This window comes from Leucoraja erinacea, chromosome 1, assembly GCF_028641065.1.
Source record: "Leucoraja erinacea ecotype New England chromosome 1, Leri_hhj_1, whole genome shotgun sequence".
Lineage (NCBI taxonomy): Eukaryota > Metazoa > Chordata > Chondrichthyes > Rajiformes > Rajidae > Leucoraja > Leucoraja erinaceus.
In genome coordinates, this window is record NC_073377.1 from 73,550,652 (window position 1) to 73,576,643 (window position 25,992).

At 42.1% G+C, this 25,992-nt stretch overlaps 2 protein-coding genes across 3 annotated transcripts in view; one reads left to right on the plus strand and one right to left on the minus strand.

Annotated features, from left to right (window-relative positions):
• rpl9 (ribosomal protein L9) overlaps nt 1–25,992 on the plus strand; it is a 192,476-nt gene that overhangs the window by 152,587 nt on the left and 13,897 nt on the right. The window lies entirely within an intron of this gene.
• On the minus strand, nt 1,195–25,675 carry lias (lipoic acid synthetase). 2 transcript variants are annotated; one of them, XM_055637444.1, is made up of 12 exons: nt 25,321–25,675; nt 24,054–24,119; nt 20,329–20,501; nt 18,759–18,852; nt 17,509–17,586; nt 14,787–14,943; nt 13,133–13,190; nt 12,615–12,743; nt 10,418–10,563; nt 6,053–6,123; nt 4,040–4,151; nt 1,195–2,276 (listed from the first exon to the last, which is right to left on the minus strand). In XM_055637444.1, exons 1-12 carry the CDS (start codon nt 25,657–25,659, stop codon nt 2,224–2,226), a joined length of 1,476 nt encoding a protein of 491 aa, XP_055493419.1. In that variant the 5' UTR covers nt 25,660–25,675; the 3' UTR covers nt 1,195–2,223. The 2 variants fall into 2 exon arrangements, with proteins under 2 accessions (XP_055493419.1, XP_055493427.1); XM_055637452.1 differs by lacking the exon at nt 24,054–24,119.

The following is a 25,992-nucleotide window of genomic DNA, read 5'->3' on the forward strand; positions in this document are numbered from 1 at the left end:
TTTCATCTGTCATTTCTTGCTTTCTACTCCAATTGCCACCTTGACTGAAATTAAATGGTTCTTCACAGACAAGGAGTTAAATGTGAGAACTTTCCAGACTAAACATAACAACAGGAAAGCAGACTATTATCTAAATGGTGGCCGATTGGGAAAAGGGGAGATGCAGCAAGACCTGGGTGTCATGGTACACCAGTCATTGAAGGTAGGCATGCAGGTGCAGCAAGCAGTAAAGAAAGCGAATGGTATGTTAGCTTTCATTGCAAAAGGATTTGAGTATAGGAGCAGGGAGGTTCTACTGCAGTTGTACAGGGTCTTGGTGAGACCACACCTGGAGTATTGCATACAGTTTTGGTCTCCAAATCTGAGGAAGGACATTATTGCCATAGAGGGAGTGCAGAGACGGTTCACCAGACTGATTCCTGGGATGTCAGGACTGTCTTATGAAGAAAGACTGGATAGACTTGGTTTATACTCTCTAGAATTTAGAAGATTGAGAGGGGATCTTATAGAAACTTACAAAATTCTTAAGGGGTTGGACAGGCTAGATGCAGGAAGATTGTTCCCGATGTTAGGGAAGTCCAGGACAAGGGGTCACAGCTTAAGGATAAAGGGGAAATCCTTTAAAACCAAGATGAGAAGAACTTTTTTTTTCACGCAGAGAGTGGTGAATCTCTGGAACTCTCTGCCACAGAGGGTAGTTGAGGCCAGTTCATTGGCTATATTTAAGAGGGAGTTAGATGTGGCCCTTGTGGCTAAGGGGATCAGGGGGTATGGAGAGAAGGCAGGTACGGGATACTGAGTTGGATGATCAGCCATGATCATATTGAATGGCGGTGCAGGCTCGAAGGGCCGAATGGCCTACTCCTGCACCTAATTTCTATGTTTCTATGTAACTATCAAATGAACCTATCGTGACAACGTGCAAAATGCAGTTACGTTTATTGACAAATATTTTTCCTTTATTAAATTCTGAATTTAATATTTACACTTGATCCCCGCCCCTCTCCCGCCTAAGAAATTAGATATTTAAAATTGATCGTGAAGAGAGCATGTTAGCTTGCACATCAGTAAAATGCTAGAGTTTTCATACTTTATTGACTAAGTTTAGAATTCTGCATTCCCTCAAATGATTACCTTCTGAAAAGCACACCCGGAGTCCTATCCAAAAATTCAAGAATAATTGTTAGAAATAGCTTGAGAAATAATTTTCTTTAATATTTTGTTTTCCACACAAAAATGAATACATTGTTTGTAAACTAATTTCTGGCCATTTATTAGTAGCAATTCAAAAGTAAGCTGGACAGGTAAAAATTGAATTACCTGTGTTGTAGTTTATCATCTGCATCACTTTGTATTTTACATTTGCTGAAAAAGTACAGTATGATAAAATGTTGCTTTACTATACACAACCAAGATGCATTGTTTTTATTCATAGGCATCAAATGTTGCACACATCCAACATATCGTGATCATAGTGCACATCTCATGACTCAGCATATATAAATAGCACTTCTGTTAATCCATTTTACAGAGGAATTTATATTAACCTTCAGTTAAATGGCGGTAAAATGGTTCAATCCGGTAGCATAGCTAGAGGTGAATCAAATTTAGAACAATAGGCTGGATCCTTTTGGTAGGAACACAATTTTAATTATAGCGTTTTGGATGTCCCTAAAATCATATAGATCAACACTTTAGACCAATGAGGTAGGAAAATAAATCATTCTTATGATTGTTCTCTTGAATGATGTACTGAATTACTAAATTGCTCAATAAATTAATAATCATTATTGCCCAGGACACAGAAACATAGCTGTCTTGTATTCACATTGCAAACTCTTGTGCAATGACCAATCTGTGTAAAATCATCGGAAAATCAATCGATTTGTTTGCAGAGACAAGGTTGAGACGTACCAAGGTGTTTTTTGTGGAATGCGCCTCCAAAATTATAGCCAAATTTAAATGGATTCTTGTTAAGATAAAAAAAATCTCTCGAAGAAACTGAAAAGAGATCCATCTGGAATAAGGGTCAATAACAACATTGACTACCAACACAGGTGGTTCAGGACCATCTATCAGTTCTTCTCTGAGCAACTCTGCATAGATAACACAGTCCAAACTTGCCCATTGCCCATTAATAAATCCAAAAGCATTAAATTAGGCATGCCCGGAAGTACAAAAAACTGTTTAACAAATAATTAATTAGACAGTTGTCAGTGTCATCTAACTTGGCTCAGCCACTCGTTTATTAAGGAGCTTCTTCATGAAATATTCACCTGAATGAAAATAGAATAAGGAAAAATGTTATAAAAGATCTTATTAGCAATTTTTCTTATCATTGCTTCCTACCAGCTGAGGGGCCTTGTATTTTTTATCATCCAAAATCTATCAATCCTAGACTTGAACATACTCAACAATGTGCATCAGCAGGTAAAGAGTTATAAATATTTATAAACCCTCAGTCTGAAAAAAATGTGTTTTCATCTCAGTTCTGAGTGGCCGTAATTCTCACCAGATGGGGTAGACAGTCAGAACCTTTTTCACAGGTGTAAATGTCAAAGACTAGAGGGCATAGCATTAGAATAGAATGCCATTTATTGTCATTCAAACAAATTTCATTCCAGAATCTAGCAAGATAAAATGTTCCCTCAACCCCCCCCCCCACCCCATATATACACATCTAAACGGGACAACACAAAAAAAAGACGGATGGACTGCAGTCGAGCCGCTGCCACATGGTGCTGCCACTGAAATTAAGGTGAGAGGGGTAAAGTTTAAAGGAAATGGGCAGGGGAAATGTATTTGTACAGAGAGTGGTGAGTGCTTTGAATGTGCTGCCTCAGGTGGTGGAGGGGTCAGATAAGATAGTGGCATTTAAGAGACTTTTAGATAGGTACATGGATATACAAGAGGTGGAGGGATGTGGATCCTGTGCTGACATAGGAGATTAGTTTATCCTGGCATCATGTTCAACACAGACATTGCCTTAAGAGCCTGTTTATGCGCTGTACTGCTCCATGTTCTATGTTCACTCTAAGACTCTGCTCCCCATTTCTCAGAAAGCAATGTTTATTGCAATAAAACTACTTTAATTCTTATAAACTCCAATTTTGCCAGGCTAAATATATCAATCCAATTGTACTCTTTTAATGTAAATTAGATCTTTTCTCGGCTATGAAGAACAAAATCCACACAGTTCTCTTGTTACAGGCCTTCACCAAAGGCCCGTAACAATTCCAATAAGACTGCATTATTTTCATAACTCAACCCTCATTCAATGGTTAAAATACCATTTGTTTTTGAGATTGCTGTAACTGAACATCAATTTTATGAGTTCAAAAACCAACATGCAAGATCCATCTGTACATCAATATTTATGATTTTCCACCATTTAAAAGATCTTTTCTATTCTTAAAGTAAACAATTTCACTCTTTCTCAAATGAAAGCCCATGATCAACTTTGTTAACAGTGGTTTTTATTGTTGGTATCCATTTGCATCCTCACATTTCACTTTCCTATCTAACTTGGTATCATCAGCAACTATGTAGACAGCACAGTGGCACAATAGGTGATATTGCTGCCCACAGCTCCAGTCACCAGCGTTTGATCATGATGCTGTCTGTGCAGAGTTTCCATGTTCTTCTCCCTGTGAGCAGGCAAGTTTTCCCTGGCTGCTCTGTTTTCTTCCCACATCACCAAAGACAGTAGTTATGGGATAATTGCCAATTGTAAATTGCCACCTGTTTTGGTGGCTTGAAGAATCAGGATGGAGATGATGGACACGTGAGAGAGAATAGATTATAAAGAAATAAGAGGAGAAGTGGGACTCATAGTAAAGACTAGATGGGCCTTAACAATAGACAATAGGTGAAGGAGTAGGCCATTCGGCCCTTCGAGCCAGCACCGCCATTCACTGGGATCATGGCTGATCATCCACAATCAGTACCCTGTTCCTGCCTTCTCCCCATATCCCTTGACTCTGCTTTCTTTAAGAGCTCTGTCTAACTTCAACGTTACTAGGAAATGTTAGCTACTCACCTGCTTTGTACGAAGAGCGCACCAAGGGTCCACTGGCAGTGAAAAGGAATCCAAGCTCATTACCCACATTTTCCCAGTATTTAAACTTCTCTGGAGTTATGTACTCATCCACCTACGGAAAGTGAAACGGTTATTGAGGGGGGAAAGAATCATCAAGCCCAGAAAGACAAATATTTAATCAGTGTTAATGAGCATGTATTGGCATAGTAATGTCAATGACAATGTATTGTTAATAATGAATGTGAAATGTATAGGCTCGCTGCTAGAATCAACTCCTGGAAGTGCAGTAAATATAACAGTAGAAATCTTAAATGTCTTAAAAAATAGATCTTTAGTTTCACTGAATATTCAAGCTTGATTTTCAGACCACATGACCTTTTTCCAGAACTGTGGCTCATTTAAGTACTTTTTGGCAAACTGTAACCTAGCCGTCCTATTTTTGCGGCTAACATTTGGGTTGCATTTGGCAGTGTACCTCTGTATTTCTGTTCATGAAATCTTCTGCGGAAAGGTGTTTGGGGATTTTTCTTTATCTTAGGAGAATTTTTCTGTCAAACTGTGGAGGTCTTCCTTGGCCTGCCAGTCCCTTTGCGATTAGTAAGCTCACCAGTGCTTTCTTTCTTCTTAATGATGTTCCAAACAGTTGATTTTGGTAAGCCTAAGGTTTGGCTGATGTATCTAACAGTTTTATTCTTGTTTTTTGTCTGATAATGGCTGCTTTGACTTTCATTGGCAGTGTACCTCTGAATTTGAGGAAAGCATTTTTGCTATTGAGGGAGTGCAGCATAGGTTCACTAGGTTAATTCCCGGGATGGCAGGACTGTCATATGTTGATAGAATGGAGCGGCTGGGCTTGTATACTTTGGAATTTAGGATGAGAGGGGATCCTATTAAAAATAAGATTATTAAGGGTTCGGACAGGCTAGAGGCAGGAAACAGGTTCCCGGTGTTGGGGGAGTCCAGAACCAGGGGCCACAGTTTAAGAATAAAGGGGAAGCCATTTAGCATGGAGATGAGGATTTTTTTTTTTCCACACACAGGAGTCGTGAATCTGTGGAAATTCTCTGCCTCAGAGGCCGATTCTCTGGATGCTTTCAAGAGAGAGTTAGATGGAGCTCTTTTAGATAGTGGAGTCATGGGTTATGGGGAGAAGGCAGTAACGGGATCCTGATTGTGGATAATCAGCCATGATCACTTTGAATGGTGGTGCTGACTCGGAGGGTCGAATGGCCTACTCCTGAGCCTATTGTCTATAAACAGCAATAAAAGTTTCCAAAGGTGATGGAAAGACTGGAGGAAAGACTAGGTGTTGAGAGCTCCCTTATACCTGCATTAAGGAGGCAATTAAACACACCTGAGCCATTACAAACACCTATGAGGCCGTGTGTCCCAAATATTATGGTGCCCTGAAATGGGGGAACTATGTATAAATACAGCTGTAATTTCTACATGGTGAAACCAAACTGTATAAAAATACAATTTAATAAAATCTGACAATGCACTATTACAAATCTCAAATTGTAGAGTACAGAGGCAAATAAATAAATGATGGGTCTTTGTCCCAAACATTATGGAGGGCCCTGTACACCACATTAAACACAATTTACAAATAGTGTGCCTTTTTATTCCAGTAACCTGGTGAATGATTCAAATCTAGACTGAAGAGCTGAAATATCTATCATGTCGTCAACCGTTTGTTAGATTAAGAATCACAAATGTTTAATTGTCATATGAACTGGAACAATTAAATTCCAGGAAAATATCCCAAATTTGCCAATAATTAGGGATTTTGTACGCTTATGGGAGTAACAAATATAATTACTCCAAAGCACTGACATCAATCACATTGTTCAATATGCGTACTTGCACAAAAAAAAATGTGTTCCAGATTGGCAAGGAACATGAGCAGTGCCTGTGCCAGCTCACCAAAATAGTCTTACGTTAATAGAACATTATTCAAATTAGACACAAGGGCATCACTACTAGGAACTTTTCCATTTGTGCAAAGTGTACCTTTAGATGTCGTTTTGTCGGCTGCATGTACTGTCCTAATGTTACGCAATCCACGCCAGACTCTCGTAGTTCTGTGAGATAACAAAATATAATCAGTGCACTCATTATCAGATACAAAAGTTTTGTGGCTCTGGTGTACCGCACCATGTACTCCTTCTTCAGAGTTAACCTAAGGTGCAGACAGAAAATAGGATGACCACCAGGAAGGATAAAGGGAGTTGGCAGAGTGGAGGAATCCCTTGTGGCCATTCTCTTGAAAACATTTATACCCTTTTGCCTACAGCTGGATGACGGAGAGGGGGGACGGGGAGGATGAGATGACTGTTCAGAGAAATCTCCCACTAATTCAGCAGCAGCCTGGTCTGTGGCACCAAGGATGTCTGAGACACAGCAGGATAGGGCGATAGGTAGAGGACACTCTATACTTAGAGCAATAAGACATGAGAGGGGGGTTGGGGGCAGGATGAGCAGCCAGAGGTCATACTAAATATCAACGTGAGTGGGAAAAGGTATGAGGTCCTAAGGAGTAAATGTAGAGGGTTAGGAAAGAGGTTAAAAAGCAGGACCTCGAGATTGGTCATCTCTGGATTTCTCCCAGTGCCTAGTGCAGGAATAGAAGGGTAAATACAAGGTTGAAAAGTCAATGCAAGGGTTCAGGTTTTTGGATCATTGGTATCTCGACAAGAGACGGGTTGTACCTGAACTGGAGGGGAACCAATATCCTGCGATGTAGATATGCCAATACTACTTTGGAGGGTCTGGACTGTCAGGGGGAGCGTCCCAGAGCAGAAAGGGGGCAAGTGAGAGGTTGGGAGCAAATAATTTAGTCAAAGTGAGCAAGGTTTGCAGACAGGACAGGCAGATTACATGGTAAAGAGAGAAAAAGAGTGATGGTTTAAACTATGGTTGACAAACTCAGGCTGTGGATTGGCTCGGGCGACTAAGATATTACAGACATAAGCAGAGATAGAATGATTCTTGATTAGTATGGGTGTCAGAGGTTATGGGAAGGGAGGTGAATGGGGTTAGGAGGGAGAGATAGATCAGCCGTGATTGAATGGCAGAGTAGACTTGATGGGCCGAAAAGCATAATTCTGCTCCTTTCACTTATGATAACAGAAACATGGCTGAGAGAAGGGCTGGGTTGGCAGCTCAATGATCCAGGGTAAAGATGCTGCAGGCATCCCAGAGATGTGGGTAAGTGGGGGGGGGGGATGTTGCCTTTCATATCAAGGAGAATAACAACAGTGCTTACTGAGGACATTCTTGGAGGATCGTCCATTGAGGTTATAAGGGTAGAACTTACAAATAGGAAATGAATGATCACTTTGATGGCATTATAGGCTCCCAATAGTCAGTGAATTGGAGGAGCAGGTGTGTAGGGCTATTGCAGATGTTGTAAAAACAATGGGGTAGTATTGGGAGATTTCAACTTCCCTTATATTGACCGGGTTGGACGGGTGGAATTTGTTTAATCAACATATAGGAGAGGGTGCAACACTGGACCTCCTCTTGGGGAACCAGGTAGATCATGTGACTGAAGTGTCTGTGCAGGAGCACTCTGGAACCAGTGACCATAATTCCATTAGTTTTTAAAAAGCTGTGGAGAAGAATAGGACACGTGTAAGTCTGCTAGTATAACAAGTGTAGAAGTAGGATTATGGTAATCATGAAGATAAAAAGAGGACATGGAATGGAGCAGGTAGGCAAAGCAAAGGAAAATCCCAAGAGATTCTATAGATAAAGACTGTCTTTATATAGAACCACAAGTGAATAATTCCATTAGTTTTTAAAAAGCTGTGGAGAAGAATAGGACACGTGTAAGTCTGCTAGTATAACAAGTGTAGAAGTAGGATTATGGTAATCAAGAAGATAAAAAGAGGACAGGTAGACATAGCAAAGGAAAATCCCAAGAGATTCTATAGGTAAAGATTGTCTTTATATGGAACCACAAGAGATGAGGGAGAGATTCAATGAATACTTCTCATCCATTTGTACTGAGGAGATGATGGAAGCTAAGGAATTGATGCAAAGGAGTTGCAATGCCTTAGAATTACAAACTACCACAAAGGAGGTACTGCGGTTTTAAACTGCATTATGGTGGATAAATCCCCAGCACCTGACCCAGCACATCTTCTGATCTCATGGGAAGCTAGGAGGAAATTTGTGGAGGCCCTTGCAGAGATGTTTGCATCATCTTTGGCAGCAGGTGGTTCCAGAAACTGGAGGGTGGCTTATGTTGTATCATTATTTGAGAAGGGCAAGAAATTATCTGACATCAGTGTTGGAAAAGTTATTGGAAGAGATTCTTAGGGACAGGATGGAATAACATTTGGATAGACAGGGATTGATTAGGGATAGCCAGCACAGCTTTCGCATGGGGAATCGTGCCTCTCAAATATGATCAATTTAAAAAAAAATGTTTTTTGAGGTATGACCTACCGTTTCTTGATCTCACCATCACCATCATAGGAGATACCGACTAACGACTGACATCTATTATAAACCAACTGACTCCCACAGCCATCTAGTCTACACTTCTTCCCAATGTGCCTCCTGCAATGACTCTTCTACTCCCAATTCCTCAGTCTATGCTGCATGTGCACCCAAGATAAGTGTTCTATACCAGGTCATATGTCCTCATTCTTTAGGGAACGGGGTTTCCCCTCTTCAATCACAGATGAGGCCCTCACAAGGATCCCGCAGCTCCACTCTTGCTCCCCTTCCCCCCAGTCGCAATGGGAACAATTCCCCCTTGCCTCACCTTTCATCCCATCAGCCGTTGCATACAGTACATAATCCTCTGGCAATTACGCCACCTACAATGGGATCCCACTACCAGCCACATCTTCCCATCTCCACCCCTTTCCACAGAGACCGTTCCCTCCGCAACTCCCTGGTTGACTAATCCCAACCCACCCAAACCGGCCGCCCCTAGGTACTTTCCCCTGCAACTGCAGGAGATGCAACACCTGTCCCTATACCTCCTCCCTCGACTCCATCCAAGGACTCCGACAGTCCTTTTAGGGGAAGCAGATGTTCACTTGCAACCTCAACAACTGTATCCGCTGTTCCAGGTGACCAAGCGCAGGCTCGGCGATCGTTTCACTGAACACCTCCATTCAGTCCGCCTAGACCTACATGAACTCCCGGTCTAGCAAAACACAAACTTCCCCTCCCATTCTGACCTGGACCTCCCCCACTGTCAAGAGTGAGGTCCAACACAAATTTACACCCTATTGGTATGATAATTGATCTCTAACTTCAAGTAACCCGTGCTTTCTCTCCCTCTCTCTATCCCTCCCCTATCCTAGTTCTCCGACTAGTTTGACTGTCCTCCTGATTACATTTTATCTTTGTCGGCCTTGTTGTCACCTTTCTCATTCTAACAATGATCTATTCTACATTTTCCTTGATCTTCGTCCCCTTTGATTTCGCATTTTCCACACGCTACCCTTCCATGTTTCGCATTTATTTTGAGAGGGCGTGTGTACAAAAACAGGGATGTAAAGCCAAGGTGCTGTAAAATGCTGGTCAGGCCGCATCTAGAATATTGAGATCAATTTTGGGCACCATATCCGAGGAAGGATGTGCTTGCCCTGGAGAGGGTCCAGAGGATGTTTACAAGAATGATCCCAGGAATGAGTTGGTTAACATATTATAAGGGTTTGACGGCACTGGGCCTGTACTCGCTGGAGTTTAGAAGAATGAGGGGATACCTTATTGAAACGTACAGAACAGTGAAAGGTTTGGATAGAGTGGATGTGGAGAGGATGTTTCCACTGGAGGGAGAGTCTAGGACTAGAGGTCATGGCCTCAGAATTAAAGGACGTTCTTTTAGGAAGGAGATGAGGAGGAATTTCTTTAGTCAGAGGGTGGTGAATCTGTGGAATTATTTGCCACAGAAGGCTGTGGAGGCCAAGCTAGTGGATATATTTAAGGCAGACGTAGATAAGATTCTTGATTTGTACGGGTGTCAGAGGGTATGGCGTGAAGGCAGGAGTGGGTTTGGGAGGGAGAGATTCATGAAGTTCAAAATACTGCAGATGCTGAAAATCTGAAAACAAAATGCTGGAAACACTCAACAGGATCTGACAAAGGGTGTACAACCCAAGGCAATAACTCTATTTTTCTTTCCACAGATGCTGCCAAAACTGTCATGTATTCCAGTATTTTACGGTTTTGAAAAAGAATGGTCCTGCAATCATTAAAAATTAATCTGTTGCCGAATTATTATTTTTCATGATGCTGATAATGATACCATTCTTGAAATAATCTGGTAACAAAATAAAGTAGCTGGTATGTACTAAAATGAAAATAGAACAGCTCTCATTTTCTTTAAATAGTTTTCTATTCTGTTCTCACCTTTCAATGTTGCATACACTTGTTCATCCGTCTCACCAAGGCCCAACATTATGGATGTTTTTGAAAGGAGTCCAGGTTTTACTTTCTTTGCACGTTTTAACACATTCAGCGATTGGTCGAAATTTGCCCGAGGATCTCGCACAGACCTAAGGTGATAAATGGAACAGTGATCACAACCATCTAATAATCAAAAGCTTGAGATCATCTGATACCTCAGTATCCCTTTCTAACTCACATGCCCTCATCACTCCTGTGCTCATTGACCTGTAATGGCACTTGATCAAAATTTAGAATTATCGTCCTTGTTTTTGATTAGCTTGGCTCTTCCAGCTCAGTAATTACCCACAGACTCATTGGAGACCCCAATTCCAGATGGATTTAATTGTTTAAACACTGCTGAGGATGGGGGTGCACAAGTGATGCTTCAGCCCACAGTTCCAAAATTCTCCTCCAAAACCCCCTCTCTCTTTCCATCCTAAAGACACTCCTTTACTGCTTTGATCAAGCTTCCATTCATCAGCCTTAATATCCTTTATATGCTTTGGTATCATGTAAGCACACTGAATGTTTTAAGTTTCCTTTAAAGGAAGCAGATATCATTGGCAATAGTGGTCAACAGCATCCATAATATTCTAGCTGTGATGTGTGAACAAGAGGTTACTGAATCAATGAAAGGAGTTGGCAATTCATAAGGTCACAAGTAATAGGAGCAGAATTAGGCCATTCAGCCCATCGAGCCGATTTACCATTCAATCATGACTGATCTATCTCTCCCTCCAAACCCCATTCTCCTGCCTTCTCCACAAATTTCCTGACCATCGAGGAGATTTTTCTTCTTGCAAATTCTTTGGAATACTCTAACTAAGGAATGTGAAAGCTCAGTTGCGCGGCATCAAGACAGTGACTGATTTTTGGAAGGGAATCATGGAAGGTATTACCAAAACACGGAGCAGGCACAAGAGGCCAGGTCCTGTTTCTATTCCTAATGTTCATTTGTAAGTATATTTTCATAATGCCATAAACTCCCACGGACTGACCAAGGCACCACAAACCTGAAGGTTCACTTTTGGATTACAATCTCAATGTGCTAAAGGTGAGTATTCCACAAGCTTTTTTGTATCTGTGTGATGCTTTGTACTAAAACAACTTTTCTTTGCTCTTCTACAGTCCCTGGTCCATACACGGAACGGTTACCCAATATCATACTCCATTGTGCCTGCTTCAACCTCCTCTGTCAGCTTGTTCCATTTACCTAGCACCCTCCGTTTGAAAAAACTGCCCCTCAAGTTCCTATTAATTTTTCCCCTCTCTAGTTCTTGATTCCTCTACTCTTGTAAAAAGATTCTGTGCATTCACCTTATCTATTCCCCTCATGATTTTATACACTTCTACAAGATCACCCCTCGACTTCCTGCGCTCCAAGGAATAAAGTCCTAGCCTGCCCAACCTCTCCCTACAGAACATCCGTGCAAATCTTCACTGAACTCTTTTCAGTTTAAATGACATCCTTCCTACAGTAGGGTGGCAAAAACTAAACATACTATTCCAAGTGCCGCCAGTTTTCCTGAGACGGCTGTACCGTTATTCTGTCTGATCACAGTTTCTCCCCATTTTACAGCAGTCAGCATACATGGCACATTTCAACTTTAATTAATACTGTTAAAATGTAAATGCAACATTGAAGAGTGATTATTTAAAGCATCTAATATCACAGCTGCCATGTAGATTCCTCATGTTTCCTTTTTTTTTTTTAAATCATAAATTATGAAATATTTTAATAAAATAAAGAACCCAATGGGTCAATTAGAAAATGTGGTCAAGGAAAAGATCAGAAATAATTTTGCATTTGAAATTAGCAAGTGTTTCAAATGATATCCTATTTTGCTGGGCGAATTAAATAAAATTAATTAAATCAAATTCTTCTTAGGTTGATTATGAAATTGCATAAAAACACTATTAATTTGCAATAAAAGTAGCAATTATGTATTTCCCACTGCCGTTAACCTGCTGCAGGAAATCAATAAACGTAAACATCAAACCCCGAAGGATAGGTAATGAGAAGTTGCTAAGTTTAATATGCTAATTTGTTTTTCGCCTTAAGTTCGCATTGCTGTAAACAGACACAGAGGGTAAAGGGGGGGGGGCGCTGTGTGGTATAGTAGAACAGTTTGATTAAATAATACTCCATAAATCATACCTCTGCAATTCCCTGACAGTCTCCACATTGTGCGCATATACATCAAGTCCTGAGACTGCCACTGTTTCAACAGCATTTAGATCACCTCTGAAGTCGGGGGTCAGGCATTCCACTATGATTTTGGAATGTCTGCAGAAACATAGGCAACATGACTTCACATGGATGAATCATAAATTACAGCAATGAATACCTATAATGGATAATCTAGTTACAACAAATTAGCATTAATACTGAAAAATTACATGTTAATTGATATTTAGGTTACACTATTAATAAAAGCATTGGCACAAGCTTTTTGTTTTGGAATTGTGAGCCAATTTACCAGATTTGAAAATGAATCATGACTGCAAAGGCCTACTGTTAGAGACAACTGCAGAAGATCCTTGACTTCCCGATAAAGACTTTGCCAAAACTGAACGAGTTTGACTATACTTATTACTTAGCCATAAAAGCATCTGGATAAAGGAAGTCATCTTACAGAGTTAAAAAAAACTTACAAGTAAATGAAACAGTTTCACCTTTCTTTTAACTGTGAGACGGTAGCTGCAAAATGTTTTGCTCCACCATCTGGAAGATCTGTGGAAAAGCAGCAGGACACATAACAAAATGTGTATCCGGCACCATAACCTGACTTAGTGCAATAACATATACATTTAGTTTAGCAGTGCATCAAATAAAAAGCCACTCTAAAATTCACCAGTTTTTGTCCAGCATGTCAACAGAACAATGAGGAAACACCTTGTTCACATATCCTCTGTGACAACCACCTTTGGGCATATCTCCATTTATATACATGCATATTTTTATAAACACAAATAGTTGAGCTTTCAAAAATTCTTTATCAAGCAGTATTTCAATCAATTCATGTTAATGTTCTTAACAAGTTACACACTCACTATGGCCATGTGAGTATAGGATAACTCACTTGCTGGTAATGTGGGAAACATGTGGATGAAGAACAAAACCGACAATAACCTGAAAAGATCAAAGGTGTCTTCAATATTTATCCAGTGTAAAATCAGCAGTGCTGGGATTTTCCAGGGTATAGAGCATTGACTGGTTTGAATGCGAGACTAAAGCAACTGCACAGGATAAACATATCAAGAATTGGCTCAGGGTGAGCTAATTGGCTCTATCTTATGTTTCGTTTCAGCGTTCTGAGAATTTATGATGTCTCCATTTTGGCTGCTTATGTTACCTTTTGCCCAGGTTCTAACTGGATATCTAATTCCACACCATGGCATTTGGACTACTGGTGGTATCACATAAAATAGCCCTAGAAAGTATCACTTTTTTTGCGCAATAAAATCAAAATAAAAGCAAAAACTAAACGTTTTAACGATTGAGGGGGGAATCAAAGAAACTTATTAAAATGAAGCATGTAATTGATAAAATTCTTTATTATCTCTTGCCAAATAATATTAACTGTACTCTTGTTGCTATATTTGGATTGTTGTTCCTAAACATTGAGACGTTCTTTGGCTTAGCAAAAGGAATAAAGTAGCATCTGGTGAAAAATCACAGTTTTAGTTTCAGTCTTGTGTAGTGTCACCAGAAGTATTGTCCAACCTTAGCTTCTCTGGAGAAAGTGCTTGGCCCATCGTAAATTATTCAGTTTGCGGTGATGATATCTCCCATGGTTAATTAAGGAGGTTGAGATAATTGTCCTGGCAATAATGAGAAACATGTTGTGTGGGCTGGGGAAGGGTGATTTAGAGGGAGGGTTTGAGGCTGGTGATGGTTGGAATGGGAACTTGGATGCAATGGTGTATCAGAGGGCTTAGTGAAGAAATGATAAAAGGTTGCATGATGCTTCTTGCAGCCATTGTACACTGCTATACGCTTCTTGCAGCCACTGTACACTGGAGTTGGACCATAGAGATAGAGAGAACATGGACAGTGATATGAAAGAAGAACCATGACAAAGGTTGATGAAAGACAAAACTACGACTTCAATCGAAAATTAAAACATGGATTCATTACTTCTTCCAAAGTTTCAAAAATATAAATCTTTGTTGGGTTCAGTAGAGATTTCCCTGCCCCGCCCTCAATTTAATATCTGTAATAACATGGTATTATTGTGTAGAATAACAGCAAACCAATATCCATTCCAAATTCATCACAATTATAAAAACAAGTAAACAATGAACTATCAATTTTGAGGCAACTCACCATCTCTGTCCACGGACGTCAGCACAACATAGTCAAGGCCCCACTCTGCTATTGCATTTGCTGTGTTGATGGGCTCATCGGGATCCAAGGGTGGAGGCTTTCGACTGGTTTTTACTGAACAGAACCTGCAGCCCCGTGTGCAGGTGTCACCCATTAACTATCAAGGGGAATCAGCATACAGAAAGTGGTAACATGCAACTTTCATTTTATTTATCAAAGTGGACGCTTCAAAGCTTTGAATTGCATCACAAATAAAGTATCATAAGTATATGTAATCACAAATCCCTATTTACTCTGACAAACCAACACATTTTATGAACTCAGAAAATATTTTTAAAGACATAAATTCAGTATATAGCCTCAAGTTAAACACAAGAATAAATCAACACCAGTTTCCTATTATTTAGTATGGCAACATCATAAGACTATAAAACTTAAACAGGATATCATTTAATCTCTACTGATGGTTAAAGAGGTAAGTGCAATAATATCCAATCTGTTTAAGGGCCTGTCCCACGGGCATGCGACTCCATGCGGCAAGCGCGACCTAAAGGGCCGGTCCCACCAGCATGTGACTGCATGCGGCAAGCACGACCTAACCAGAAGCGGGGGCCTCGCGGAGGTCGAGTGAGTGACATGAAATGCGAGCGAAGTCCGCGGGAAGTTCGCGCGTGACGTACAGCGTTGAGGCATCTGCGGGCCGGCAGGCCGTTGCCGCACGGAATTTTTGAACATGGTCAGTTTTTCAGAGCCCCGCGCGATGTCGGGACCAGCTCCCCACAACTCCATATGGCTCCGGCGATCGAAGTGGGACCGGCCCCGCGAGGCCGTATGGCTCAAGCGACCACGTTAGGTAGTGCTTGCCGCATGCAGGCGCATGTTGGTGGGACCGGCCCTTGTGGTCGCGCTTGCCGCATGGAGTCGCATGCCCGTGGAACAGGCCCTTTAGTCATCGTATTCATGGGGAGGCTTGGAGTACGGTAGAATCACCACAGAAGGAAATAAACTAGCCACTAAGTCCCACTAAAGTGTATTTGATATATGGGGATCTTGGAGGATCAGATTCAGCTATGTTACTATCATATACTTAGAATAAAGGGGAAGCCATTTAAGACTGAGGTGAGAAAAAACTTTTTCACCCAGAGAGCTGTGAATTTGTGGAATTCCCTGCCACAGAGGGCAGTGTAGGCCAAGTCACTGGATGGATTTAAGAGAGAGTTAGATAGAGCTCTAGGGGCTAGTGGAATCAAGGGATATGGAGAGAAGGCAGGCACGGGTTATTGATTGGGGACGATCAGCCATGATCACAATGAATGGCGGTGCTGGCTCGGAGGGCCGAATGGCCTCCTCCTGCACCTATTTTCTATGTCTATCATACTCAAAAACATCTTATTACATTGGAGTCATATGGATGAGGCAAATGAAGTGTTCAATACAAAACTATTAGCTACCACTGAGGAGGTACGATTATATTCAGGGGCGACACAGTGGTGCAGCGGTAGTTGCAACCTTACAGCGCCAGAGACCCGGGCCGATCCCGACTACGGGTGCTATCTGTATGGAGTTTGTACGTTCTACCTGTGACCGTGTAGGTTTTCTCCAGGTGCTCCGGTTTCCTCACACACTCCAAAGACGTACAGTTTTGTAGGTTAGACATAAAACGCTAGAGTATCTTAGCGGGTCAGACAACATCTCTGGAGAAAAGGTATAGGTAACATTTTGGGTCAACACCCTTCTAGTGTGTAGGATAGTATTAGTGTATAGGGTGATCATTGGTCGGCGTGGATCCAGTGGCCCGATGGGTCTGTTTATCTCTAAAACTATATATTAACGGAGGGCCCAGCATGAAAAGAGTACAAGATAAAAACTTTGCAATATAAATCTTTTAAGAACTTTTAACAGTAGGAAACCTCTATACAGAAACTTCAAACTAAAGGCCAGTGCTCATTGAAATTTGCACTCAAGGCCGTTTTATGCTTATTTAAAGAGAATGGAGAGACCATTCTCAGTGTTTGTCTAAGCTATTAACATAATGTTTGTCTAAAATTCCGGAATGCCTGTATCACTATTTGCTTAAATCATGTTTGTATTCCCATCTGAAGCAATGTATTCAATGATGAGGAAGAGATATTTCAGCAGGCAAATCTGGAATGGTGGAGTAGAAGACCCCAAACTAAGTGGGCCTAGAAATTGCTTTTCTACACTTTAACAGTATTAAAACAACATTGTGCATCCTAACGTTGCTTTGACATCTCATAACATTAACTAAAGCATTGTGTTGTCAAATTTCATAACCCCAGTTGTCAGTTTCAGCATGCACTGCTCTACCAATAATCTGCAACTCACCATCAAGTGTGAAATCTTGATATCAAGCTTTTAAGAGAATATACAAACATTACAAACAGAACTCCATCAGCTACTGGAGAGTGCTTCTACTTAAAGAATGAATGTTGTTCATTCTCAGATAAGCATATCATTTAAGGAATGGAAGAAAATCGACTGTGCAGGCAGATGGGACTAGTTTAATTTGGCATCATAGTCGGCGGAAATCATGAGCTAAAGGACCTGTTCATGTGCTGTTCAAGATTCCAAAAAGGTGCCTTGATAGAGAACAGTGATGGATCTCACTGGAAAGGTTTGGAAATAAGAGAAGGGGAAACAATAATTCAACTTTATTTAGCAATCACAAGATTTCCTTTAATGACAAATGAATGCATCTCACCATTATAGTGGCTGTGGCTGTGCCTTTTTCTCCTCCCCAGCATTCTCCAATATTTGGACATCTTGCCTCTTCACATACCTAAAAGCAGGAAATAACATGGACAATATGCACAGGTAAATAATCACCCACTAAGGAACTACAAACTCAAATTGCTCAGGTTTGTATCAAAACCTGAAATAATTTTGAAACTGAATGCCAGTTAATCACTTAGTCCCAAAACTGGGTCAGTGATAATATATCTATAAACAAGAGGGACAATTATCCAAATGAATCATTCCACCTTCTAATCCCCCATCCAAATTGATGAAAAGCAGTATTAGCACATCTTTGATGATTATGTGTTCAAGGTTCAAGGTAACATTATAAATTGGACAAGAACACATCAAAATTCAATGTTTGCAAGTGGTTGAGGCAATCAGAAGTCATTTGGTAGGTATATACTGATAGGGGTGAAAACAATTGGGCGGGAATAGTTCCAATGGATAAACTGCTATTTGCATAGAACATTAAAGAAGTTGAAGGACACGCTGGTACAGCTTGGTTCTATTAACTAAGAAAGAAACTGGGCACATTGTTGGAGAAGAGAAAACCGTATTCTGTGGCGAAAGATCCATTATTTTATAAAACTCCTGTACTTCATTTTGTAAATAATGGTGCTCTTGATTTATATATGCAAGACGCCACAGGTTCTAGAAAACCTGACATGGAAATATAACTTTAAAATTTATGAAACTATTTGAGTAAAGAATTTTTTAATATAGGAAAGTTAGTTATAGAAGTACAAACTTGTTATATAATGTATTATCAACCGGAGTTGTTCCATGGTTTAATTATGGGCAGTGTTAGGGTGAACATAGATAATTGATCGTTTGCTCGTGTGTCAGACGACATATAGCTCGCTGTGGCTTCTATCGTTGTCCAATATGTTGACAGAATTGGTCACCCGTCGTCTGGTCGTTTCCGGGGATCGCCACGAGGAGGCTTCTGTCATGATCCACAGTCCATTGATGAAACAAAATTATAGAAAATGTATTCATGTGGGTAGCTACTTAAAATACAGAGCAGCGCTGAGAAAAAACAAAGTTGTGTATCAGGAGGCTCAACTATTTCAGGCAAATGTTGGGGAAAATATTTTGTTTCTCACTCGCGAAAAAATCAGTTCAACCACATCTCTCAGGAATGGAACCCTTATGTAATTCCGGGGGTGCCTGTACAAGATACATCAACACAGCCTCTAGGCAAATACTTACAGTGTTCAGATTCAAATTCCGAAGAGTATTTTTCAATTTATTATAATTTTTCCCAAGAGGAATCTCTGTCTTTAACCATGGAGGCAATCTTAATCTAGAAATTCGAATAAAAATACAAATTACATCATTTTACAGCTCTTGAAGATAGCGGAGTCAGGGGATATGGGGAGAAGGCAGGAACAGGGTACTGATTGTGGATGATCAGCCATGATCACAGTGAATGGCGGTACTGGCTTGAGGGGCCGAATGGCCTACTCCTGCACTTATTGTCTATTTCAATAGTTATTTTTCTTTGAAAATTAGCTCTGCACTGTGCTGCAGAATCCGACACAGGTTCATTAGTAACTTGCAATGACGGTTCAGAGGTCTACAATGAGGATGAAAATATCAAAGGCAAGCTCCAGTGCAGTCAATGCAAGGCAACAGGCTTTCAAATGCATCTTGCATTCTCTTCTATCCACTACTGGTCACACAAACTTCTCTTCCACTTGACACCAAGAAACGGCTGAGTACTCTGGATACAGTGGAGGCTCTAGGACCAGACAACATACCAAAGGTTTCTGGTTCAAAACCGATTGTGCTCTAGCCTGGCTGTTCCTGCCTGGTTCAAATATTGACATCTACCCAATGTGGAATATTGTCCACTTTGTCCTGTTTATAGCAAATAGGAAAAATCCAGCTCAGCTAGTTATTCCTGTACATTGAATTCAATTTTTCTAGGCTTCCATGATCTGTTTGCCAAATGCTACCTTGATATCAATTTCAGATATGCCTGCCTCACCTCTGGAGTTCTTTTTGATTCATATTTGGTTCAAGGTTATGATGAGGTCTGAGGTTTTTGGTTTTGCTGGCAAACTGATTATTTGTGAGCAGGTTCCCTCCACTCCTGTTAATTCTATTTCTAAAAGATTGGCACAGGCAATGGCTAGGATTTTACAAATACACACACACACACACAAACAAGCTTCCTATGGTTTTTTGTTCTAAGCATGTGTTGATTGGAAGTACACTTGCACATGACATCATTCACAGAGCAACTGAGAGTGTTTTTTAAGAGGGCAAGGAACTGTGTCTTTCATTAAGCAATGAAACAGAAGAATTCTTAATGAGCAAAGCAATACAAACAACTAAGTTGGAAAAGTTAATTCAATGCCATAATTAAGTACTGAAAGCCAAAGAGAGAATACACAGAGAGAAAAAAAATGTTTTTAAAGGTATTTTTAAATCACTAACAATTAAAATTTGAGGAAATAACATTCTATATATTTAAACATAACTGCTAACTGCCAGAGAGTGCTGGCAGCAATAAGACATCAAACCATTAAATTTAATACAAGGTGAGACAAATCCTAGCATTTTTATTCTGGCAAGTTGAGTGCCATTTTGATTGAGAAATAGAGTAATTTCACATTTGTAGAAACAAGAACTGCAGATGCTGGTTTATGCCAAAGATAGACACAAAGTGCTAGACTAACTCAACATAATGGATGTTGCATGAACCACTCCGTATATCTCCATAGCTCCCTCCCTTTGTTTGTGTTTTTATTTAAATTGATGGTTAGATTTGTACCTTTCTCCCTTTGGGCGTTTCAGAGTGCCTTTGTATTCTTCCCATGTTTTCTTGTCCGATAATTCACCGGATATAAATTCCCGCAGATCAGGACCCTCTTCTAGAAGTTGTTTCTTTTTGTCTGGCAGTGTACTGAAAGTCTTTAGCTGACTGCAGAGAAGGCGAGCATAAACCTAAAATATTTTGCACATCAAGGTAAAGATCACATTGATAAAGACTTAAAAGATTGATAAAATGCAAGGAACATGACAATAGTGCACCAAGTTCAATTTATTTTACGCAACATACATTAATACAGAATACCATCAACAGGTCCTGTAATCTTGATGAGGTTGAGATCAGCCGCCCTAGTGTTGGGGGAGGGGGGAGAGGGGGGGATTTCAAGTGGACTATCATAATTTTGTCCAGATTAAATGAGGAACCAGACCACCATTTGCCGGAAATGAATGATGGACCTAGAAACATAGAAAACATAGAAATTAGGTGCAGGAGTAGGCCATTCGGCCCTTCGAGCCTGCACCGCCATTCAATATGATCATGGCTGATCATCCAACTCAGTATCCCGTACCTGCCTTCTCTCCATACCCCCTGATCCCCTTAGCCACATCTAACTCCCTCTTAAATATAGCCAATGAACTGGCCTCAACTTCCCTCTGTGGCAGAGAGTTCCAGAGATTCACCACTCTCTGTGTGAAAAAAGTTCTTCTCATCTCGGTTTTAAAGGATTTCCCCCTTATCCTTAAGCTGTGACCCCTTGTCCTGGACTTCCCTAACATCGGGAACAATCTTCCTGCATCTAGCCTGTCCAACCCGTTAAGAATTTTGTAAGTTTCTATAAGCTCCCCCCTCAATCTTCTAAATTCTAGCGAGTACAAGCCGAGTCTATCCAGTCTTTCTTCATAAGACAGTCCTGACATCCCAGGAATCAGTCTGGTGAACCTTCTCTGCACTCCCTCTATGGCAATAATGTCCTTCCTCAGATTTGGAGACCAAAACTGTACACAATACTCCAGGTGTGGTCTCACCAAGACCCTGTACAACTGCAGTAGAACCTCCCTGCTCCTATACTCAAATCCTTTTGCAATGAAAGCTAACATACCATTCGCTTTCTTTACTGCCTGCTGCACCTGCATGCCTACCTTCAATGACTGGTGTACCATGACACCCATGTCTCGCTGCATCTCCCCCTTTCCCAATCGGCCGTCACTCTTGACTCTTGACTCTCTTGACTCTTGATTTAGATAATAGTCTGCTTTCACGTTTTTGCCACCAAAATGGATAACCTCACATTTATCCACATTATACTGCATCTGCCAAACATTTGCCCACTCACCCAGCCTATCCAAGTCACCTTGCAGTCTCCTAGCATCCTCCTCACAGCTAACACTGACCCCCAGCTTGGTGTCATCCGCAAACTTGGAGATATTGCCTTCAATTCCCTCATCCAGATCATTAATATATATTGTAAATAGCTGGGGTCCCACCACTGAGCCTTGCGGTACCCCACTAGTCACTGCCTGCCATTGTGAAAATGACCCGTTTACTCCTACTCTTTGCTTCCTGTTTGCCAGCCAGTTCTCTATCCACATCAATACTGAACCCCCAATGCCTTGTGCTTTAAGTTTGTATACTAATCTCTTATGTGGGTCCTTGTCGAAAGCCTTCTGGAAGTCCAGATACACCACATCCACTGGTACTCCCCTATCCACGCTACTAGTTACATCCTCGAAAAATTCTATAAGATTCGTCAGACGTGATTTACCTTTCGTAAATCCATGCTGACTTTGTCCAATGATTTCCCCACTTTCCAAATGTGCTGCTATCCCATCTTTAATAACTGACTCTAGCAGTTTCCCCACTACCGATGTTAGACTAACTGGTCTGTAATTCCCCATTTTCTCTCTCCCTCCCTTCTTAAAAAGTGGGGTTACATTTGCTACCCGCCAATCTTCAGGAACTACTCCAGAATCTAAAGAGTTTTGAAAGATTATTACTAATGCATCCACTATTTCTGGAGCTACTTCCTTAAGTACTCTGGGATGCAGCCTATCTGGCCCTGGGGATTTATCGGCCTTTAATCCATTCAATTTACCCAACACCACTTCCCAGCTAACCTGGATTTCACTCAATTCCTCCAACTCCTTTGACCCGCGGTCCCCTGCTATTTTCGGAAAATTATTTATGTCTTCCTTAGTGAAGACGGAACCAAAGTAGTTATTCAATTGGTCCGCCATATCCTTGTTCCCCATGATCAACTCGTCTGTTTCTGACTGCAAGGGACCTGTACTACCATTACCCACATAATATGAAACAACTCAAAAGTGTTACGTCCAACCCAGTCTATCATGGAGTCAATCTAATCCATTATATTTTCTGAGAAAAGGCCCAATGACGGCCTTCCCTGTTCATCTGGCAGAAACTAGCTTGAACGAACATTCCAGTCATCACGCTCAGAGCCCCCCTCCGCCGCATGTGTGCCGAGGATTTTTCCTGTCGATGAAAATTGACAGAGATATTAATGTTTTTACAACATTCCCCATTCTCTCTGCTGCCCCTGCTGGAGGGAGAGGGAGGGAATATAAAACCAGGAAGTGGTGTGCCTCAATCAGTCTCTGCAAGTGGTGTGCCTCAATCAGAGCTTTGAATGACACTGACAAATGTCTACAGCACTGTGAGTACCCTTAATTTGGTTTGAAAATGAAAATATGGGAGAGGGGGGGAGAGAGGGGGGGGGGGGGAGAGAGGGGGGGGGGACAGGAGGGGGGGGGAACAGGAGGGGGGGGGGGAACAACAGGGGGGGGGGGGTAGAGGAGGGGGGGGGAAGAGGAGGGGGGGGAAGAGGAGGGGGGGGAAGAGGAGGGGGGGGGGAGGGGGAAGAGGAGGAGGGGGGGGAAGAGGAGGGAGGAGGAGAGGGGGGAGGGGAGAGAGAGGGGGGGGGGTGGAGAGGGAGGGGGGGGAGGAGAAGGGGGGGGGGGGGAGGAGAAGGAGGGGGGGGGAGAGGAGAAGGGGGGGGGGGGGGAGAGGAGAAGGGGGGGGGAGAGGAGAAGGAGGGGGGGGGAAGAGGAGAAGGAGGGGGGGGGGGAGAGGAGAAGGAGGGGGGGGGGGAGGAGAAGGAGAAGGAGGAGGGGGGGGGAGAGGAGAAGGAGGGGGGAGAGGAGAAGGAGGGGGGGGAGGAGGAGAAGGAGAGGGGGGGGGGGGGGGAGAGAGAGTGCATTTTTAATTCAACCCAAACAACCATTTGCAGGCAGTGCTTTTTTACCTCTAACCATATTTTCATTTTCAAACCAAATTAAGGGTACTCAACAGTGCTGTAGACATTTGTCGGTGTCATTCAAAGCTCTGATTGAGGCACACCACACCACTTGCAGAGACTGATTGAGGCACACTACTTGCAGAGACTGATTGAGGCACACCACTTCCTGGTTTTATATTCCCTCCCTCTCCCTCCAGCGGGGGCAGCAGAGAGAATGGGGAATGTTGTAAAAACATTAATATCTCTGTCAATTTTCATCGACGGGAAAAATCCTCGGCACACATGCGGCGGAGGGGGGCTCTGAGCGAGGTGACCAAAAATGGCGGCCGTAGGAGGCGGCATACTCTCGGAAACCGCAGCTCAGAAACCCGAAACCGGTCAAGAACAGAGTTTTAGTAATATATATAGATAGATAGATGAATAAAAGATATACAAAAATGTAACAATGATAAAGGAAACAGGCCATTGTTACCTGTGGCTTAGGTAAGAACGAGTACAGCCAACGGGACTCAATAAGACGACTTTGAAGCTGGCATGACTTGGGTGGGGGAGGGATGGAGAGAGAGGGAATGCAAGGGTTATGAAGTTAGAGAAATCAACTTTCATACTACTGGGTTGTAAGCTGCCCAAGCAAAATATGAGGTGGCATTCCTCCAATTTACATTTGGCCTCACTCTGACAATGGCGGACATGGAATACATGCTGACCCTCTAATCACTGAATATTTTCAATACGTTCAGTCATTCCATCCATAATACTCTGGCACTCTTTGGTTAACAAATTTTAAACTGATTTATGAACTACACCCCAATTTTCCTTGTTCCACTTTCTTCTATAGTTGAATGTGCAATTTTTCCATCAAATGAAATACTGTAGCTGGTTGGTGTGTTTGTTCTTGTGTTCTAATGTTCTTGCCCACATTGTTAAAATGTGAGAATGAACCCTCTCTGGCCCTGCAACATCACTAACACCCAAACTTCATTTAATATTTTGCTTACATAAATTTTAATGAGTCATCACTGTTGCTTTACTTTTTTTCTTCCTTGGCTGTCAGATATTATATCCTCTTGCTCAACTATAAAAATGTATGTTTGCCAAGTATTCAATATCTATTTACAGCTCCAATATTAATTTCACTTGCATTTATATGCAATGTGACAAATAAACCGTATTGTATTGTATTGTAATTCAGTCCCATCATCACTTATCAAGCAGCTGAGATTGCCCTTGACTACCCTAGTATTTATATACGTTTTAAAAAACAAACAAAATATTTTCATAACATTATTAGTTCTTCTACCAGCTTTATAGCTGGTAGAAGAACTGTCATAGTTTATACTATGATCTTAAATTAAAAAAATCAGTCCCAACTGAATATAACTCCTAATATCATATCTTGCTTTACCTTAGTGACTGCACATTGCTAGATGTTCCCTAATCCCCACTCCGTCTCCCCGGTCTCTCCCTGTCCCAACATCATAGCTCCACGATGCAACTTCACCCCAGACCACTACCGACCGACATGTGTCTGGGGTTTCACACCCAAGGCGAGTGAGGTTGCTCCGGGCAGCGGGCAGCCGCCAGACGGGCCGAGCGACCTCCCGCTGCGGTGGTTCAACCCCCTGATGTCCTCCAGTCTATGTCACCCCCCATCCATCGTCGGTGTATTAACGCCGGAGTGTTCCCGACAATCCCCTCCCTCCGCCCCGTTGCTCCCTCCCATCCCGCTGGGGCCTCACCTGCGCCGGTCGAGGGGAACCAAGCAGCAACCGTTTCATGTCCGCAGCTGGCGCAGTGACGGGGCCGGCGACACCTCCAGCGACAGCGACGCCTCCAGCGACAGCGCCGCCCCCTGGACCCGTCAGCACTGGCGACAGCCTGTGGCTCCTCCAGTCGAAGGCAAAGCTCCGCTCTATGATCTTTGCCTCCAGTGACAGCGCCGCCCTCTGGTGCTGATAATGTCCGCAGCAAAGATACCAGCAAAGATTATAGAGGAGCTCCTCTAGGATCTTTGGATACCAGTGTCTTTGGTCCGCAGCGGCGGGCAGCAAAGATCCCGCCTCCAGCCACAGCTCCATCCTCTGCTGTCTCCAGACACAAAAAAAAAGCCATCGACACACAACAAGTTGCAGGGCGATCAATGCCCTCTGACGCCGGGGGCAGCAACAGCCGCCAGGAATTTCAGGAGAGGATTAACCGGAAAAGCTCAGGATCCATGGATTGGAAGGTCCACCGAGCCTCAGGAGAAAAGAGCGGTGGTCGAGGAGCAGCCTCTTCATGTCCGCTGTTGGTGCAGTGACAGGGCAAACACCCAGCGGTGCTCCTAGTATGAGCAGGTGTAGGCTGAAGTCTATGTGCACAGTCTATGTAGGCACAGAAAACCCAGGAGCTTAACATAGACAGTGGATGGA

Excerpts from the sequence above, each read along its gene's own strand:
- lias (XM_055637444.1), bottom strand. The coding sequence starts at position 25,659 with ATGGAGCTGTGGCTGGAGGCGGGATCTTTGCTGCCCGCCGCTGCGGAC. Across the intron at positions 14,944-17,508 it reads CAGCCACAGCCACTATAATG|TTAATGGGTGACACCTGCAC; the intron begins GTGAGATGCATT and ends TCCCCTTGATAG. Across the intron at positions 6,124-10,417 it reads AGTGTATGCAACATTGAAAG|AACTACGAGAGTCTGGCGTG; the intron begins GTGAGAACAGAA and ends GTTATCTCACAG.